We start from the raw sequence: 19,167 nt of genomic DNA, 5'->3' as shown, positions 1-19,167 counted from the left end.
GTTAGGAACTGTGACACCCTGAGATCCGAAGCCAGGGCTATTGCTAGAACTGCTGCTCTAATTGCTGGGTTAGGCAGCCTCCCCTGCAGTCCGTCAACCAACTGGGCAAGATAAGTGGAGCTTGCCCCATGTTAGAAACTAGTACAAGTGCTTGGTATTACCACCACAAGAAGCAGGTGCCAATACAATCTGCCTTTTAAAAATGAGTAAACTGAGGTATTAAGGGTTTATCCAGAGCCAATCCTATCTCTTAGGTAATTATGGGGGTATATGTAGTGGATGTCAGAGACAGACCATCTCAATTTCAGCTACATGTCTATTTTTTATTCAATATATTAAATATATTAATCAGAAAAGTCACATACTATAAATCCAGGAAAAATACACAAATATAAATGTCAGAATCTGTCATTTGTCTTCCTCCTCAAGTGACAGTTTATGTACATGTGGAAGGAGGGTGGGAAGAAAGGGTTTAGAAAGGCTTGCCCAGGCGGATGGGGGCCCCCATCCCTTCTTCTCAACCCCTACTTAACCTCTTCCTTCCTGTATTTACAGCAGCATTCAGCTTATTTACAGCACAGAGGCAAGTGTTAAAAATGTTTTATCTTACAAAAAACATGAAGGCCAGGGTTGGGCTGGGGGAATAAGACAGTGGGGTCACCCCCATGAATGCATCCCCCTCCCACAGGGCTTGAGCTCTCTGTTGACCTCCTTGAGCAGGTGAGGAGGTGGGTCAGTCTGCAGTTTGAGCCCAGGCTATGGGGGTGCTCTGGGGATCCATGGGCTAAAGGCACGTGGGGTGGCATAAGAGCACGCATGTGCATGCGTGTTCAGGGTTGGAATCAGAAGGGCAGTGTGTCCATAAAAATCTTGTCAACAATGGGTGGAGGGGGCACCAAGTCCTCCAGCTTGAGGTAGAAAATGCGCTGCAGTCCCTGGGTGCACAGGGTTCGCAACTCAGGCAATTTGCCCAGAAGACGAGACAGGCAGCTGGCTGGCTGGGGCTCACCGGCTATGGCCGCCATGTGCTCCTTCAGGCAGCTGGCAATGCGGTTCTGCAGCTCCTCCACCCGCCGTGGCTCTTGTAGCCCGTGCCGATCTGCAAGGAAGGCGCAGGATTAACCAACCAGCTGAGGACCAGATACTCTGAAGACCCAGACTCCCACAGGCCACAGTGTGGCCACCAATTGTTCCTCTCACTCCTCTGGCACTATGAGTTCATCATTTTTTTCCCTCAGTACTGGGGATTGAACTCAAGGGTGCTTTACCACTTATATACACCCCTAGTCCGTTTTATTTTTATTTATTTATTTTTTTGGTACTGGATGTTGAACCCAGGGGCATGTAACCACTGAGCCACATCCCCAGCCCTTTTTATTTTTGTTTAGAAAGGGTCTAGTTAAGTTGTTTAGGGTCTTGCTAAGTTAGTGAGATTGGCCTTGAACTTGAGATCCTCTTGCCTCAGCCTCTAAAGTCACAGGCATGCGCCACCATGCCTGGTTATTTTTTGTTTCGAGGTAGGATCTTGCTAATTTGCCCAAGCTGGTCCCAAACTTGTGATCCCAGAAGCCCATCTTCAAACCTCATCAGAAGCCTCCAGCAGGAATGCTCCTTATCCTCCTATTCCTAGGAAGGAATCAAGGCCTAGGAGCTTGAATGACTTGCCTTAGATCAGAAAAACGGAATAAAACTTTAACCCAGGTAGTCTGGCTAGTCAGGTTGTTTCTTCCCTGACTGTTCTGGGAGGCCCTGGAGTCAAGCAGAAGTATTCTGGGGCCACCACCAGGAAGAGCTGGCCTCAGACCTTGCCTCTCTCTTCAGCCCACAGTAATTCTGACTTTGTTCTATACAGTTAGGTCCCCTGTGAAATACAAGTGAAAAAAGGGCTGGAGACAGATTCTGATGCTTTGTAAGATAAATAGAGATCTGAAAACCTCTCCATTTAACACCTGAGCCCATTCTACCAAACTACATGTACTTAAGTCCACAATAGGCACAGCCAGTCTGTGCTGTCAGAAGTCAGAGCAGCAGTCACCTCCAATAAATCAGTGATTAAACAGGACACAAGAAGGGCTTCTGGGGTGCTGGCCATGTTCTGTCTCTTGATCAAGGTGCTGGTTATACAAGTGTGGTTTGTGAAAATTTATCATGTGTACTTTTCTGTATACTGTGTAATTGACAGGGAGATTTTTAAAACAAACCAAAACCTATGCCAAATACACAACACCTGTGGCCTTATCTTGAGCAGTCTGAGGTCATTCAAAGGCTGGCCTAGGCACTGAAGTCAGATGCAGCCAAGCTTCTCTCCAATTCCAGAAGTCCCCACTTCGTAAGGTTTGAGCACACAGCATATGTAGAAGCCCAGGAAATGCGAGATGCCATCCTGCCCAATGCTGGGACAGTGCCTCCTGAGGACAATCAGGCCCAACACCACCCGCTTGGACACAGCCACTCACCGGTGATGAGGACGAGAGCAGAGAGGCAGGCAAAGGCAGGGACATCAACTACCAAGCTGTGCAGGGACCGTGAGAAGGCCAGGATACTGTCGATCCAGTCGCCAAAGCCACGGGCACACTGCAGCCGATGCAGCACCAGGCCTGAGCAGAAGATGAGCTTCCCCTCGCCTGGCTTAGACCTGGTGGGAGAGGTGCCAAAATTCAGGACTCAGGGTGGTTTATGAGCAAAAGTAGCTGAGAAGGTGCCAGGAGGAAGGTGGGCAGCTCACCGGTAGGCCAGGCGGAGGATGAAGAGCTCCAAGAAGGCTGACTCCAGCAACAGGTCCTGGTCACCCGGAGACAGCTCAGCAAAGCCAGGTATCTTCTCCGCCCACTTGCGGATAACCTCCAGCGAACCCGACAGCAGGTCGTAGAACTGCTGCACATCACCAGCATCTTCCTTCCCGAAGTGGGGCAGCACCAGCTCCTGGAACTGGAGGGTGATCCAGAGGGGTAAGTACTGCAGGCCAGGCCCATGCTAGCCACCTGTCAGGTGCCCCCATGCCAGATCTGGGAGTGAGAACGTGCCTCAGACTGGGCCCATGCACTCACTTGCTGTTGCTTCTCACACATCAACCCAGGACTGGGGCTACTTTACTTTTTGGCACTGGGGACAGAACTCAAGGGTGCTTCGCTGCTGGGCCATGCCCCCAAGTCCTTTTTATTTTTTCTTTTTTTTTAATATATATTTTTTAAGTTGTCAACAGACCTTTATTTTCTTTAGTTTTATGTGGTGCTCAGAATCAAACCCAGTGCCTCACATATGCTAGGCAAGCACTCTACCACTGAGCCATGACCCCAGCCCTTTATTTTATATTTCAGGACAAGTTTTTGCCAAGTTGTTGAGATTCTCATTAAATTGCTGACAGGCCTTGAACTTGCAATCCTCCTGCCTCAGCCTCCTGAGCCACTGGGATTAGAGGCATGTGCCACCGAGGTGGCAGCATCCCATGATTCTATGTGGCTGTCCACCGGGGTGCATTTCTCCATCCGGTTAATCTTCTCCAGTCCACGGCCGGTGGACTGGAGTGTCCCTCCCTGGACACCCCTGCCTTTCCTGACGCATACTCGCAGTGGCATTCCCCAGAGCGGGAGCAGGTAGAGCATGCAGGGCCTCACCTTGGAGTAGTCCAGTTTTGCAGTGCTGGGCCCTGAGTCCAGGTGTGCCCGGACAAGGGAGGTAAGGAGATTGGCAGGGGAGGCATCCGGGGGCTGCTTGGGTTTTGAAGGCAGCCTGCCCCGCCGCCCCTTCAGGCTGTCTGTCCGGACAACTGCAGAGAAATGGGTAGATGAGCAAAGAGGGGACCTGAGGAAGAACCCTTTGGCCCATGCTGGGCACACCAATGCCCAAGAAGCACAGGGCTCAGGAACCAGTTCTCAAGACCAAGGCTCCCTACCAGGCTCCCCACCACCATGCTCACCATTCAAGCAGGTGGACATCACCTTCCCTCTCAGGCCCATGGCCTAGAGGTAGGGGTGAAGACAAGACCCAGAAATGTCCACTGCTATGGGCCTGGGGACCCTGTCCTGCCCCACCCTATCAGGCCACCTCTGCCCTGCTGGGCCCCATCCTGCCACCCACCTTCTTTCACCATGCCCACAGCCAGGCACTTCTGGAAGCGGCAGAACTGGCAGCGGTTCCGCCGCCTCTTGTCCACAGGGCAGTCCTTGTTTGCCAGGCAGATGTACTTGGCGCTTTTCTGCACTGTGCGCTGGGGGGGCAACACGGAACAAGCTGTCAGAGTGTGGGGTGGGGAGGGGGAAGGACAGGGGAGGGGACCGTCCAGATCCTGCTGTCGACGCAGACAAAAGCACTCTCTGTTCATAGCTATTTTTCTAACATTTGGGTGGCAAGGGAGGGAGAGATGGAGGGGCAGGGAGGAGAGAAAAGTCCTGGAGACACTGGGGGCAGTTTCTGCCTCAGGAGGAAGACCCTAGGACCCAAGACTAGGAGTGAGGGGCTCCCGGGCACTCCAGACACCTGTACTTTTTAATATGCCTGTGTCTGCCTGCCCTTTCCATGGGGCAGACAGGAGGGGGCTGAGGAGCTGGGGGTGGGGATGGGAAGCTAAACAAGCACCCAGTTCTGGAACAAACATGCAGCCTGTTCCCAAGTTCACCCCCAGCACTCAAGAACCTAACTCTCTGCAGAAATCCTTTCATCTCATGCCAGGAACACAAGTGCCTGGGGCCCCCTTCCCAACAGGACCTGGGTGGGGGAGAGGCTCAGGGAAGAACCAGAAGCTGCCCACTAGAACTTTCCCTCCCTGGACACCCCTGCAGCCTGTGCCCTCTGCCACATTACACCCCTTGTTCCAGCTCTCTGCAGTCCCATGGGCCCCTTTGTGTCCTGGTGAAGGAAACAGGACCTTCACCGTACCTGCATCTGTGGGTCCCAGGAAAGTGGCCCATCTGGCAAGCTTGCCCCCTTTCAATGGGACAAGACTAATTGGGAGGAGAAACTAAGGGAGCCTACCACAGAGCCCAGCGGGGTAAGAGACCAGCCCACAATCACTTCCCACAGAACACCGTGCTGAGAGTAGCATACCTTGAAGAAGCCCTTGCAGCCTTCACAGGTGCGGACACCATAATGCTGGCACGAAGCATTGTCCCCACACACAGCACAGCGGCCCTCATTTCCACCTGGAGCCCCGCTCCGGGCCTTGGTTGAGGTCACAGGCACATCCAGCATCCCTGGGCCATCCAGGTGTGGGGAAGTGGGTGCCAGGCCTGGGAAAGTCACTGGCATGGAATAGCTCTCTCCTTCCCCCAGCTGGTGTGTGGCCTGTGAGGGAAGTAACTTCAGGGAGCTTTGGGCCAGGCTGGGACTAGGACCAGTGGGAGAACTGAAAGAGAAGAAGGTTGGTGGCTGCGGGGGCCCAGGAGCCTTGGGCAGCTGCTCTGTCCATGCCCGCAGGCCTTCGTAAGTCTGGCTGGGGGAGAAGTGGCCAAATGAGCCATCCCAGGGAGAGAGCTGGGGTGGCTGGAAGCTGGGTGTGGACGGCGATGGGGCAGAGCAGGGGCTGCCATAGTAGTCAGAGCCACTGGAGGATAAGGTCTCATCGAGTGGGCCGCTCAGGGTGCCAGGGTAGCAGCCGTACACCTGGAAGTCCTCAAACTTGAAGGAAGCAGAGGCAGGGGAGGTGGCCGAGGATGAGGATGTGGAGGAAGCAGAGGAGGAGGCCGAGGAGCATGGCTGGGCTGTCCCAGGCAGCTGGTAGAGGAAGGTATCAAACTCTCCCGTGTAGCCGTCCATGAAGGTGCTGAAGCTGGGCAGGGCAGTGGGGGCCGCCGGGGCCGCCTCAGGGCTGGCCAGGTCCATGGTGGGCTTGCTGAGCTCAGGGGTCAGGGCATCGCTTGGGAGGTGGTCACGGGGTCCTGGGCTTGGTGCTGGTGTCCCATATTGGGCTTGGATACAGGGCATCTCTGGAGAGAGAGGAAACACAAAGGAGGGGAGGGGAGAAGTCAGTGAGAGAAATCTGGAGCCTACTCTGAAAGAACAGGCCCAGGGTAGCCAGGTGGCAAGCCTAGAGATGGGAAAGGCACCAGGCCCCAGCCCACCACAGAACTCAGGAATCCTGATCCCTGGCCCAAGCACTATCTCAAGCCATGTGCCACAAAGCCACTGGGCAGTGGCCCAGCCTGAGTGGGCTCAGTCGGAAGGCCAGCCACACCCCAGTCGGCCTGGGAACCCTTGGGAAGGCATCCAGCCAGCATTTCTCTGCTGGAACAGGGGGAAGCTGTGTTCCTCCAGCCTCTGCCCCTCCCCTCCCAGGGAAGGCGTGGGTGGGAGAGGGTGGGTGGGAGAGGCAACCCGCAGAGCCTCAGCCCAGCCCCCAGGAGCAGATTCATTTTTTTCTCCAACCAGGCACTTCCTGGGAATATTCCCAGACACACCCCAGCCACTGGATACCCCTTCTCTTCCAGACAGAGTGCCTGGGAAGATGGACATCCTGGAAATGGAAGAGGAGCTCAGAGTGATGGCCCAGCTGTCTAAGGTGGCCTAAGTGGCAACACAGTCATCCAAGCCTGTCCCTCATCCCCACCCCCAACCTGCATGCCAAGCAAAGGCAGCAAATCCCACACACATCCCAGTTCTACCATCTGAGGCTGGGCACCTCCTCTGTACTGCTTAGATGTTCCCAGAAGCAAAGATTAAGGGAATCCAGGCATCCTCAGCTACCTCAGGAATCAGGAAACCTGGCTCCAGACCTTATGTTGAAGGGAGGCTGAGATGGGGCCAGAGAGCTGAGAGAATTGACAGTCCCTAAGAGGAATTTGTCTGCTCCCCGGGGTTATTTGTATAAGAGAATTCTCAAAGTCCAGCAGAAGACTTAAGATGGCTAAAAAGAAGGATCCCCTTGGTGTGTGGAAGGAAAACGACCTTCCCCTGCCTGGGTCCTTCCACTAAAACAGTGTCTGCTATGAAGCATCCAGAGGCTCTGGCAAAGGGGATTATACACTCCCCAATCCCGAGGCACAGATGAAGAAGAGACAAACTTAAGGGAGACCCTTAAGTTTGCAGATTGGTCCAAAATCATGCAGAAGGCTCCAGGACAATCTCCCTCCCCACTTCCATTTTAAGAAACCCAGCTGGAGCAGCAAGTACCATGTTCAAGGGGTACAGTGATGGGGCAAAGGCTGTTACCTCCTGGACTAGAGCCCAGGAAGTCCTCTGGTTCCAGCCCTTCTCCCATCAGCAGGGGCCCTGGACAGGGCAGCTTCACCCCTGGCCTGACACACAACCAACCCAGACAACAGAGCCCCTTGAAGCTCCAGTCCCACCTGCCCAGCAGCGCTGTTCACAGAAATACAGTGAGGGGAGAGAAGAATGGCCACGTATGCTTGCACTAGGACAGCCCAGGCAGGGATGGGTTGGGGTGGAGGAAGAAAGGTGGCAGCCACACAGGTCTGGGCATTTGTTCCAGCCTCATTCAAATCCTGTTTCTCCACTTGGACAGCCCACATCCGGATCAACCCCCACAACAACCTAACCCCCCCCCCTCCACAAGCAGGTACTGAAAGACACAGATATGAACCTACATCTAGCCTCAGAGGAGGTGGAGGGGGGTGACCAGTCCACAGGGAGAAGGAAGAGGCGGGGTTGGAGGAAGGAGTGGGAGAATCCGCTTCAGGCAGGTCCTGGCAACAATGTGGTTTGCACCTGTTATGCTGAACAAGCCTCAGGCTGTGCCCTACCTGCAAGATCCAACATGGACCACTGCAAGAAGGGGCAAAGGTGCCCAGCATGTGGGGCCAGAATGGGGGGGTATCCTCTAGGTAGTGCCACACTAAGACTCCAACATTAGCAACTTCACTTACTAGCAGGATTCCCAAGGACAAGGGTTTCCACATATCTATCACACACACCCAAACACACACACACACACACACACACACTCTATCCAAAGTACAGCCAAAACAATCCTTTCTGTGCTTCCAGATACCCTCACCCTAAAAAAACTTATTCCAGCACACAACAAGCAGCCCTGCACAGTTCAACCACCAACCTAGCTATTTCCTTCAGTAACCCCAAGGTCTCCAAAAATAATTCAGGCAGAAAGTTTAGGGTGGCCAATCCCTGCAAACTAAGCTACAGATTCTGAAGTGATTAAAAAAAAAGAAAGGAAGGGGGGAAAAAAAAACGGGGGCATGGGGAGACAGTCTGGAAAGGAAACCCATTGGAAATCCAATTCCAGTCTGAGTCAGATGGGTCCCAGCAAAGCTGAAGCTCTACTGTGCACCTTCTCCCCGCCTTAATGAGACCCCATCAGTACCCGAATCCAGAACACCGTGTGCCTATTTGGGCAACCTGAACTAAGGCCAGCTGCCTGTTGGACAAATCCCCACTCCCGGCGCCAACCCCAACCCCTGCGATTTCCACCTTGCAGACACACCCCACCCCCACGTCCCCCACCTCAACCCCACGTCCAGTAGTAGATGCCACTCAAGTTTGGGTCTTCATCCCGCTCCAGCCACTACCCCTCAACACCAGAGCTGCACTACATACCCGCCCTCCTGCAAATCGACCCTACAACCACCTTTCTGCCCCGCGTACACCCATCTCCTTTATGCACCACCCCTAAAAACAGATGCATACTCCCCACGGGGGTACCTACCCGGCAGGCTCCTGTTCCCCCTGCCCGGGACCAGCGCCTCAAGTCGCAGCCTGGTCCCGAGCGCGCTCCGCGGTCCTTCTCACGCACTCCCCCAACTTTCACAGCCTCAGCCACTGGGGCTCCCCGAATGAGCCGGACCCTCCTCTTAAACGCTCCGTGACGCACGGGGAGGGGCGGGGGCGCCACTGACGCACGCGGCCCGGCGAGCTTTGGCCATACAAGGGCGCGGGGGGCGGCGCGGTTCCGGCGCTTGGCGGCCAGGGGGAGGCGCAGGGACGGGGAGCCCAAGGGGGCGGGGCGAGGAGGGGGGGCCTGGAATGTCTGCGCGCGTGACGCACGCGGGGTTCCATTGACGCAGGGAGCGCGGATTGTTTGATCTATAAATAGTCTCCCCGCGCCCGCTGCGTGGGTTAAAAATAGCAGCTCCCAAACCCCCTGGGCTCCCCCTCTCCCGACTCAAGACCAGGTCTTGGGCCCCCAGGTCCAAAATAACCAGCCGGGAGAGCCAGAACCAGAGGAGAGGGCGCTCTAGAGACACAACAGTAGGGCATCCCCGAACCAGAATCGCTCCCTCATCCTCCGGCAGCGCTGGGCCCCTCCGGCTACTGCTGTCCGCCCCGCCCTTGCACCCTCCCAACCCTTCCCGGAGGCCTGGGGTGTCGCCCTCTGCTGCTGCTGGTCGGCCAGGGCAGCCCGGGGACACATACTGGGGAAACTAAGCCCCCACCTCAGCTCCGGACACCACGTCTTCCACAGCTGTGTCCCAGCCTGAGATGTTGCCCCAGGGACTATAGTTAAGAGCCCTGCTTATACCCTACTGGCAATCTCACCTGCAAAATCCCTCCCGAGGGCGGAGGTTTGCCATGCCCAAACTCTGCCAATGGGCTGTGCTCCACAGCTGAACTTGGTTTCTCACCAGTCTCCTCCAGCCCCTTATAGGGTGAATGCACCCTGGTTGGGAAATTACTGAATTTCAGAACCGGGTGGAGCCTGAGAAATCTTTTCAAACTTGTGCCAACTCTTCCCCATTTTATAAACAGGCTCAGAAAAATAATGGCACTTGCTCAAGGTCACACAGCAAGGTGGTGGCATACTGAGGTGGAACCCACGGCCAAGGTCTGCATCTCCGGGGTATCTTTTCACATCCACCAATGCCCGCCCCCTCTGTGATCAGGGAGCACTTGTCCTCCCACCCCACCTCAAGCACCTGTGGAGAAAGCAGCTCTGACCAGTTACCACCCGCCTGCGGAGTAGGGAAAGGCCTGCCAAAACTGTACCAGGACCCAGGCCAGGCTGCAGCCACCTGGAGGCCTTCCCTGGTCCAGATGTTACCCCTCCATCCCCATCCTGCCCCAAGCTTGGGGCACCCCCATGTCAAGTTAAGAGGAGAAGGAAAAAGGGTTAAAACTGACAAGGGTACACAAGGGGAAGAAGGGTAACACTGACAAGGGCACACCCATTCCCCTTCTCCACTGTTAGTCCACCCCAGCAAGAGCTCCTGCTTCCACTGAACCCATTTTATCTCCTCTGGACACCCTGTGGCACTTCCTCTGCCCTGGACGCCTCACTCCCACTCTTACCTCCCATCCCAAGTTTCCACACCTGTCTCCAGCCCCACTTCTGTCTACTCCAAAATTCCACAAGCACCTCAAATTTCCTCCATTCCAGTTTATCATCTCAGCACCCCCTGCTCACCACCCTGTCTCTACTCCTGATACCCCATGTACAATCTTTCTTTTTGTCCTTAAATTCTCTTTTGCAATATCTCTGAGATCTCCCCATTCTTATTGCCAACCACAGCCCACAGCACCTCACTGGTGCAGCAAACCAAATTGGTGCACCCAATGACCTTCTGGCGCACACCCATTAAGAAAACTGCCCTTGGGCAGGGAGGCTGAGACAGGAGAATCACGAATTCAAAACCAGCTTCAGTAATTTAGTAAGGCTCTAAGCAACTTAGCCAGGCTCTGTCTCAAAAAATAAAAAGGGTAGGGTAAAGTAGTAAAGTGCCCTTGGGTTCAATCCCCAGTACCACAAAAAGTGAAAAGAAAACTACCTTTGGCGCTAGGGGTATAGGTTGAGTGGCTAAGCAATCGCCCGGCACGAAAAGCCCTCACTCCATCCCTAGCACTGCACAAAAAAAAGGAAGAAAAAAAGAAAATCACTCTTAGAGTGTCTCCTCTTTCTAAATTTTCACCGTCTGCCACAAACGGAGCAGACTTCATCCGATACCGATTTCATCCAGGGATCTGGTCAGAACCTACCAGAACCTCCCCAAACCAGCATGCAATCTCAACATGGAAGAAGCGAGAGAGTTCTGGGTTTTCCCAAACCATCTTCCAAAGACCTTCAAGGCCACCAGGGAGAAGGTGAAGTGTGGATAGGATGGTGCCAAATGAAACCACTCAGGACCTCACCCCCATTCAGTCAGTTTTGTTTTTCTTTTTCTTAGGATTTGCACAAGATTTTACTTGGATTTTTGAGGAATCCTTTCTGTGTAAAATAAAGGTAAATTTTTAAAATAACAAATAAAATAATACAGCTTTTTAAAAATTTGGAAACCACTACTATAATTCAAGTCCTCCAGTTTGCAGATTAGGCTCCAAGGGATCCAAGAGGAGCGGCATCTTTGCTCCAGAGCACACAAGTCTGTGCTGGTGAAACCAGCCCCAGCTGTGTCACTTCTGGCTCTGCATCTGGCCTCCCACCCAGGTCAGGATGCCTCCCTCCATCCCAACAGGGTCTTCCTCAGGAAATAAAAACCTTTTTAATATGTAAGCAAAATCAGCCAAGTCAACATTCTTCCCTCCATCCAGCAAAAACTGGTATATTATCATAGAATGACTAGTCTGTGCTGAAGCCCAGCTTCAGCTGAGTCGTGAGGGTGAAGTCCACCTTCAGTTCCAGCATACTCCTCCCTTTGCCTTCGTAGTAAGTGGCACAGACCATTCTGTAGGGCAGGCCCCACTCTCAGCCCCAGAGAACACAAGTGTGGTAAGGAGTTCTCCAGGGACCTAGTCTAACTCTGAGCATCCCAGCATCTCATCAACAGACCCATGTCTGCAGCCCTGGTCCACCTCCCCAAGCTGCTGCAGGTTGCAGAGGTTGCCCTGAAGCCAGAAGAGGGTGAGGAACTGTAACTGCCATCTGGCCATACTTTTGGAGGCAGGGGATGTTTGCCAGGGGCTCTAAACACACCACACTCCTCACATAAGTACTCTAATGAGAAAAGAAGCAGTCTCTCTGTGAAAGCAGTCAGGCCACCCATGTAGGTACCAGTGTGGAGCACCTAACCTAACACCAAGGAGAGAAAAGTGAAAGGGCTTAGAGTTCCCAGGCTTCATTCCTGCGGGTCAGAGGCCCTCAGGGGGGTGGCTTGGGGCTCCGGCTAAGGTAGAACTCCAAGGAAAGACAAAGGATGCAAACTAGGAGGCCTAGAGCAAAAGCTGGTCCCAGACTGACCAGAAACCCTCAGGAGACACCCAGGTTATCAGAATGAACAGCTTACTGCAGTGGGACTCGGGGAACAGGTAATGATGCAAAAGGCACCTAAAGACCAGGACGGTGCTCGCTTCAGCAGCACATATACTAAAGACTAGGGCAGAAGGTAAGGCCAGGCAGTGTCACATAGGAGGGCAGGGAGGGATGTCCTGTCAGAAACAAGAGCCAGCCCCACCCAGTCAGGCCCCCACACCATGACCAATCTATCAATCTGCCTCACCACCCTGGCCTCAAGCTGATCTTTCCCACCACCGACTTGTGTTCTTTCAGCTACAGGCCACACTGTTCCTCTTCCCTGCTGATGCTTCTGCCACCATCCTGGACCAGCCCAACCCTTAATAATAAGCACTTACTTACTGGGGTGGGGAGAATGTGGGCAGCAGAGAGGGTTACACCAAGGGTCAGACGTTGGGCTAGGGCACTTTGCCTGGATTCTTCCACTTAACATTCACCCCACCACTTCCAGGTTTATAATCACAGTCTGCATTTTATAAAAAAGGAAACAGAAGCTCAGGAGCAGGTTCAAACTCAGGTCCTCTACCTCCCAGTTTTGTGCTGACCCATTGCCTTGACTCTGAACTCCAAGGCTGTGGCTTCTGGCCTCATAGGCCTTGATTCTTGGAAGTACACTAGAAAAACCAGGTATATACACATGGCCTGTAACAGGTGCCTAGGAGAAGGTCTTTGGTGGATCTAAAAGCATTCTAGTTCCTGATCTGGAGGATGATGATCTAATATGTTCACTCTGGAAAAGTCATCAAACTATAAAGATTTTACACCTATGGTGTGTACACTTTTCTCAATGTATATAACATGCCCCCCACACATGAAAAGCTTATTTAAAAAATAGCCACACCTCAATGGGAGAGACACATTTATTTAAGTGAATGCAGATGCAGCTGGAATTTACTCAGCACAAATTGATTCAAGTGTGTTTCTGAAATCAGAGTGACTGTTTCTCATTATGCATTTGGTCTACCAACAGATACTTGGAGCACAACTGGAGTTGGGAGGCACCACAATGTGTGGTATCAGAAAGGGGTCAGCATGTTTGGGGCCCAGAGACTCACATGCTCAGACCCACTGGCCCCCGACGTGTGCACAACATGAAGACCAGCACAGTGACTTCGCACCTTGGCAGGAGGAGCTCTGATGCATCCTCAGCAGTCGGAAGTCAGGGCAGGCCAGTGGCTACCATGGTTCCTCAACCCAGAGGGTAGGCTTGGAATTGAGTAAGCAGGGAATGGAGGAAGTAGAACTGCACAGTGCTTTCCCACGCTGCCCCCACCCACCTTCAGCCCGGCCCCAGCCCTGCTGAGCAGGGGCAGGAACTTGCCCCACTTTCACCAAGACCCTCCCCACCCATGGGCCTCCACGCTTTTCCCGTGGGGTGGGCAGAGGGAGTGAGCTTTGCTTCCTCCCACGGAGAAGCAGCCCCAGGAGCTTCCCCTCCTCAGCCCCAGGGCCCACTACCAGCCCTGACCTGGCCGCTTCCTCTTCCTGCCTTGGCAGTGGGCAGGGAGATTTGTGCTGTGGGCCGGGAAGAGCTGAGAGCTACCTCAGGGGCTTCCCATGGGCAGCTGTGGGAACTGGAGGTGAAGGGTCAGGCCCAGATCTCTGGCTCTGATCTCCTAGCCCGCTCCCAAGCCCTGCCATGCCCACACATGTGCTCACCTCCCCACAAAACAGGATCCCAAGGATGCAGGCAGGTCAGGCACTGCTACCCCCACGTGCAACAGCTCTTGTCAGGGGCAAAAGATAAAAGAGCTATCAGAAGCATCTTGTACCAGAGGCCAGCAAGCCTGTTGTATGACCTAGGGCCACCCTCTTGCCACCTCCAAGACTCTCTCCCCATCAGAAAACATGGTAAGTCACGATGGGAGAAGTGAATTCACTGATAATGCAAGGGAGATTCTCAACATCAAAATGGAGTGCTGTCAGGGGCCTAGACTCTAGGGACCTGCAGCAGAATCCAGTGCTGGCAGGGAAGGCAGGTGAGGATGGAACATCCCAGGGTCCTCACCTAGACGGGGGAGCCAGCAGCTCTCCCTGAGGAATAGAGATAAACAGTAACCCCATCCCCACTTCTCCCCCTTCATGGCTAAGTGAAAGGAAATAAGAGTATGCCCAGACACGGGCCTCTACCCAGCCTGGGAAAATTCCAGGCTCTGTATGCAGCAGTACTCAATTAATACTCTGGAGAAAAGTGGTTAATTAAAATCAGGGTATGGCCTCAGAGGTTATCTTCAGTCTAGTCATTTCTCTACCCCACCTCCTTAACATACAGCATACAGGAATAAGGTCAGACCTCAGGAAGAACAGCCAGACAGAGTTGGAAAGCACAGACAAGACCATGGAGTTCCTATGGGAAAGGCTGCCCCATGCTCCTTTGCATACTTCTCAGACTGGCAATCTCAGTATGCCTCAGTCTGTTCAGCTCCTGGCAGCTCACCCCTTGGAAGGTCTCCCAGCACCCTGCAGACCATCAACACCCACCAAATTCCCCTGCCCCAACCTAAGATCTCCACCCAAGCCTCCATGGGCAAAATTTCAATTCCAAAATAAAAACCCTGAGATAACAAGCTCCAACCGGAAAGACTGATGCACTTTCCTATTGTTAAAGTATTTTTAGTCACAGCCTCTGGATTCGTTTAGAGACTCACGTTCAGAAAGGGGAAAAAAATTTTTTTGAGAACTGAGAAGGAGAGTATAAGAGCCTCCCACGTAAGGAGCTGCTGTTGACTCGGTGCCGGGCCAAAGCCCCTGGCCTGGGGCCCAGGGAGCATGTCTGTGGCAAGCTGGTTGGGGGACTTGCCAGACCTTGCTCTAGTCCTGCTTCTCGAACACTAAGAGCAGCTGGGAAGATGCATGGACAAGGAGGACAAGCAGGGATGAGGTTCAGCAGGGAGCCGAGCCCCCAGCCAGCCACCCAGTCCCCACCAGCAGGGGACCCTTCCTGAGGTACTCTGATGGTCGCCAAACTCACTCCAGCCTCCCTCTCCTGCCTGAGCAGACTGGTGCCTCAACCAGGCCAGGTGGACTGAAGAAGACGGTTGAGACCCTGGGGACAATCTCTGAAAAAGGAGAGAGCTGCTGTCACCTGTTTCCACATCTCCCAGTTCTCAATCACAGAGTATATCCAAATCCAACTCCTATCACCCAACTGTGGCCACTGTCACTCCTCGAGATGGTGGGATGCCCATGCGGCCTCCTCTTCCCCTTCCTCTCAAGGTCAAAGGGTATGGCAAGGCAGTGACAATGGAAAACAATCCAAACAGCCCAGCTACCGCGCCTCAGTGTCCCCATCCCCAAGACTCACCAGTTTTTCTCTTCTGGATCTGCTCCAACCCTCAGAGATCCTGGACAACAAAGGAAGAATCCAGGGTTGGTGGGGGCTCTTCAGGCAGCCTCAGGGAGGCCTGTGGGGAGAGCTGTGACGGCCAGGCAGCTTGTCCTCCCCCGCTGAGGCCGTGCACTGGCTGAGCACGCTCTGGATGTGGAACTGTCTCCAAGCCAGCGTGTCCTCCTCTGTTTATATAGCAGAAACCAGAGCCGGCCTCTGGGGATGGGGGGAGCCGCCTTGGGGCCCTCTTGGCTGGGGCTTGACTTTGGCCCAGGTCAGCAAGAGCCCAAAATAGTCAGCTGACGGGAGCCCCAGAGTGAGCGTGACCCTGGGCCTATGCCTGGGCCTATGCCCGGGCCTGGCAGACTGGTGCCCACGTCACAAGACCAACAGCTCCAGCACTCATGGGGCCCTGGTTGGCAGCCCCTCAGGGTGGCCTTGGCAGCATATTCAGCATGGGAATTCCACCCAATCACCACCATCACCCAGACAACAGGGTAAACACAAGAAATTCTGCCCACCAGGACTGCTGTGTACCTAGAGGAAAGGCAGGGTGCTCAGGAAGCCAGGTCTGAGTTAGGGGCAGAAGTGGGGCTCGAGTGGAGGGAGGCAACTGGCCAGTGCTGTCATCTTGACTCACATGCTTCCCAAGTCCAGATCTCTGGCTGACCAGGGACACCTGCCCCTTCCACTTACAGTAATTCCTCTCCCTGTCCCCAGCCCAAGGTTGGTGGCAGGGAGCCTACTGCCAGCAGGAAGCCAGGTGCACACTCTGCCCAACTCCCAGCACCAGAAGCCCTGCTTCCCAGGATGTCCCCTCCTTCCATCCAGACTAGCCCTGTCCTCTCATCACAGCCACCTCTCTGGGACTCTCTGCACCCTGAACACCAGCTTTGCACAAGGCAACAGTGGGTAGATGCTGAGGGGAGACACTGGGCCAGCTCCTGCTTCATCTGAGCTCTCCCAAGACTGAGCTGTAGCTCAGAAATTACCCTTTGTCCCATGGAAAGAGGGAATCCCAGGACCCATATCCAGCTCCCTCCGGCATGGTAACCTGCTCTACATTGCCCACAGCCCCATCCCAGTACCTCAGGTCCCCAGAGGATGGGCCTGGTGAAAATCCCATTCTCTCACCCATTATTATAGTTTGGATGTGAGGTGTCCCCCAAAAGCTCATGTGTGAGACACTACAAGAAAGTTTAGAGGAGAAATGACTGGGTTATGAGAACCTTAATCCAATCAGTGAATTAATTCCAATGGGGATTAACTGAGTGGTAACTGAAGGCAGGTAAGGTGTGGCTGGAGGAGGTGGCACTGGGGTGTACCTTTGGGGTATATATTTTGCGTCTGGTAAGTGGAGTCTCTCTGCTTCCTGATCATCCTGTGAGTGGCTTTCCTCTGCCACACTGTTTTGCCATGATGTCCCACCTCACCTTGAACCTGAAGCTGCTATCTATGAACTGAGACTTCTGAAACCATGAGCCTTCAAATAAACTTTTCCACATCTACAATTGTTCTGGTCAGGTCTTTAAGTCAAACAGCAAAAAAGTTGACTAAAATGCCCACAAATCAGCTTGGGCCTTCTCTGGAAGTACCCTCAGACAAGGAAGGGTCCTCTAGGCTTGGCTCTCCATATCCTCATCTCAGCACCTTAGAAAGTCATTTCCCCCCTGGGTTACTAGCTTTTCTCACCTGTAGGAGCAGGGGGTGAGCTAGATGGTCAAGGAACGCCCTGGCCATGGCCACAAGTCAGGATTTTCCTTCTCAGTGATATTGAATGAACAGGGGAGGGTCTGTCCCTTTCTCCCCATTCATAGAGGTTACTTCTCCATACTACAGACTCCACAATACCAACAGGTCTACCATGGTGATAAGGGGTGTCACCTCCATTTTGGGAAGAGAGAAATGATTTGGGACTTCCTTTCATGCACTCTCCTGGTGCATGTTTACCCTGAATAAAGGTCAGCCCCCACCACAATGTTTACGTCCACCCCCCAGACTCCCAGCCCTGAGTTACTGCCTCAGCTTCCTGGAACCAGGTTCATGCTGCCTCACTAGCCCATGGCACCTGGGCCCAAAGTCTCCAGCCCATCCTGCTAAGAAAATAAGGTTTCCCCATCCCCACCCCCGCATCACCCCCAACTCTGAAGAAATCAGATCTCCCCATGCTGAGCAGTGCCCTGCCTATTACCTCTGTAGGGCTTCCCCCTCCAGTCCCCAAACCACATCCGCTTTGGGCAGCTCCACATCCTCCTCTGCCCCCCAACCCCGCCTGCTCTAGGTCTCAGGGGTACACAAAGGACAGCAACAGGCACTTACCCCTCTGGATGGAATGGATGGACTCACACCATCCCCTCGGCCTTCAGGGCCTGGCAGAAGGAGCCGGGCTACCAGGGAGGGGCTGGGGCTGACCTCTGTCCATGGTGGAGGCCTACGGAGGGAGAGTATGAGCAAAGAGAATCCAGCCAGCAAAGACATCCCCTGGAGACAATACAGTTGGGCAACACATGGGTGGGACCCTGACCACAAAAGGGAATGAGCCAGCCCCAGGACCTCCCTAGGTTGGTATCAGAGCCTGAGAACCTATGCCCCAGGCGATTAACTCTAGGTGGGTGGTGATAGGGGTGGCCAGGAGCTGCAGAATCACTTGAAGCATCTCAGAGCCACAGAGATCCATGGGCCCACGGAGTCCCCCAGCCACTACCCCACTCCTGGAGTGCACAAAAAGACAACTGATAGGCAGAGAAAGCAACTATTTGTGAGGCCAGAGCAGATGCCCCTCTTTCCTAAAGGGATCCCCTTCCAGCCCTTGAAGCCTCCCATAGAGGGCAAGCTCTCTATGCCCCATTTCAGGCAGCCCAGCCTTCCAAATGGACCAATGGGCACTATCAGAAGATGGGACTCCAGCCCCAAAATAGGAAGGCCCAACTTAGGGTAGTGTGGTTAAGAATCCAGATGCTGTATCCCTGACTGGGTTCAAATCCTGGCTCTACACTTACCCCCTAGGTAAATTACATAATCTCTTGGGCTTAGTGGTAAAGCGCTTGCGCATGGCATGCATGAGGCCCTGGTTTCCATCCCTGGCACTGCAATAAAAAAAAAAAAATTGCCACACATTTCCCACTATAAAAAATGACAATCTGTAATTACCATCTCTAAAATTAACAACCATAGGGCATCAGGCTTAAAATGAGGTAATATGTGTAAGGGACTTGGAACAGTTCTGGATATGCATGTGCTATATAACATTATGAGGAGAAATTAAACAAGGATACACAAAAGCTAACCCCAACCCTGGTTCCTATTCCAAGCCATCTTTGGGCACTTGGTCTCTCCTTCCACAGGCCAAATGTGTACCCTACCCCCCAGTCTCCTCACAGCTGTCCCCCTAACCCCAATGATGCCTAAGACCCCCCTCAGCCAGGTACCCTCACCCTGCACCTCCCCTTCCCTTCTCCCACCCTTGCTCAGCGCTTTCTCTCAACTGGGCAGAGTCAGGGCAGGACCAGCCAAGGCACTGGCTGTTGGATTATGCTTTGGACCAAAATGAGATCTGGGAAAAGAGAGGTCAATGGGAGATGGAAGGACCTAGAAGGAGGAAGGGTCATGGGTTTCCTTGTGCTCATGACCTCTGCCCCAGGTTCACAGGCTACGGGAAGCTCCTCTAGCACATAGTACCCGAGGCCCTCCCTTCTAAAGCTACCAGCAC

At 53.7% G+C, this 19,167-nt stretch overlaps 1 protein-coding gene and 1 long non-coding RNA gene across 4 annotated transcripts; one reads left to right on the top strand and one right to left on the bottom strand.

Annotated features, from left to right (window-relative positions):
- Positions 1-302: 302 nt before the first annotated feature.
- On the bottom strand, positions 303-17,879 carry NR4A1 (nuclear receptor subfamily 4 group A member 1). 3 transcript variants are annotated; one of them, XM_079141138.1, is made up of 8 exons: positions 17,778-17,879; positions 15,435-15,474; positions 5,044-5,921; positions 4,078-4,207; positions 3,615-3,766; positions 2,726-2,928; positions 2,457-2,635; positions 303-1,099 (listed from the first exon to the last, which is right to left on the bottom strand). In XM_079141138.1, the coding sequence occupies exons 3-8, from the start codon at positions 5,917-5,919 to the stop codon at positions 843-845; spliced, it is 1,797 nt and encodes a 598-aa protein (XP_078997264.1). In that variant the 5' UTR covers positions 5,920-5,921; positions 15,435-15,474; positions 17,778-17,879; the 3' UTR covers positions 303-842. The 3 variants fall into 3 exon arrangements, with proteins under 3 accessions (XP_078997264.1, XP_078997263.1, XP_078997262.1); XM_079141137.1 differs by lacking the exon at positions 17,778-17,879 and having other exon boundaries at positions 15,435-16,347; XM_079141136.1 differs by lacking the exons at positions 15,435-15,474; positions 17,778-17,879 and adding an exon at positions 8,615-8,765.
- On the top strand, positions 8,892-12,948 carry LOC306661859. Its single transcript, XR_013763984.1, has 2 exons — positions 8,892-10,014; positions 10,049-12,948. It is a non-coding gene; the product is annotated as an uncharacterized lncRNA (long non-coding RNA).
- Positions 17,880-19,167: the final 1,288 nt, after the last annotated feature.

This window comes from Sciurus vulgaris, assembly GCF_902686455.1.
Source record: "Sciurus vulgaris genome assembly, chromosome: 5".
NCBI lineage: Eukaryota > Metazoa > Chordata > Mammalia > Rodentia > Sciuridae > Sciurus > Sciurus vulgaris.
The sequence above is the reverse complement of the archived record's forward strand: the minus strand, read 5'-3'. Positions and strand labels throughout refer to the sequence as shown.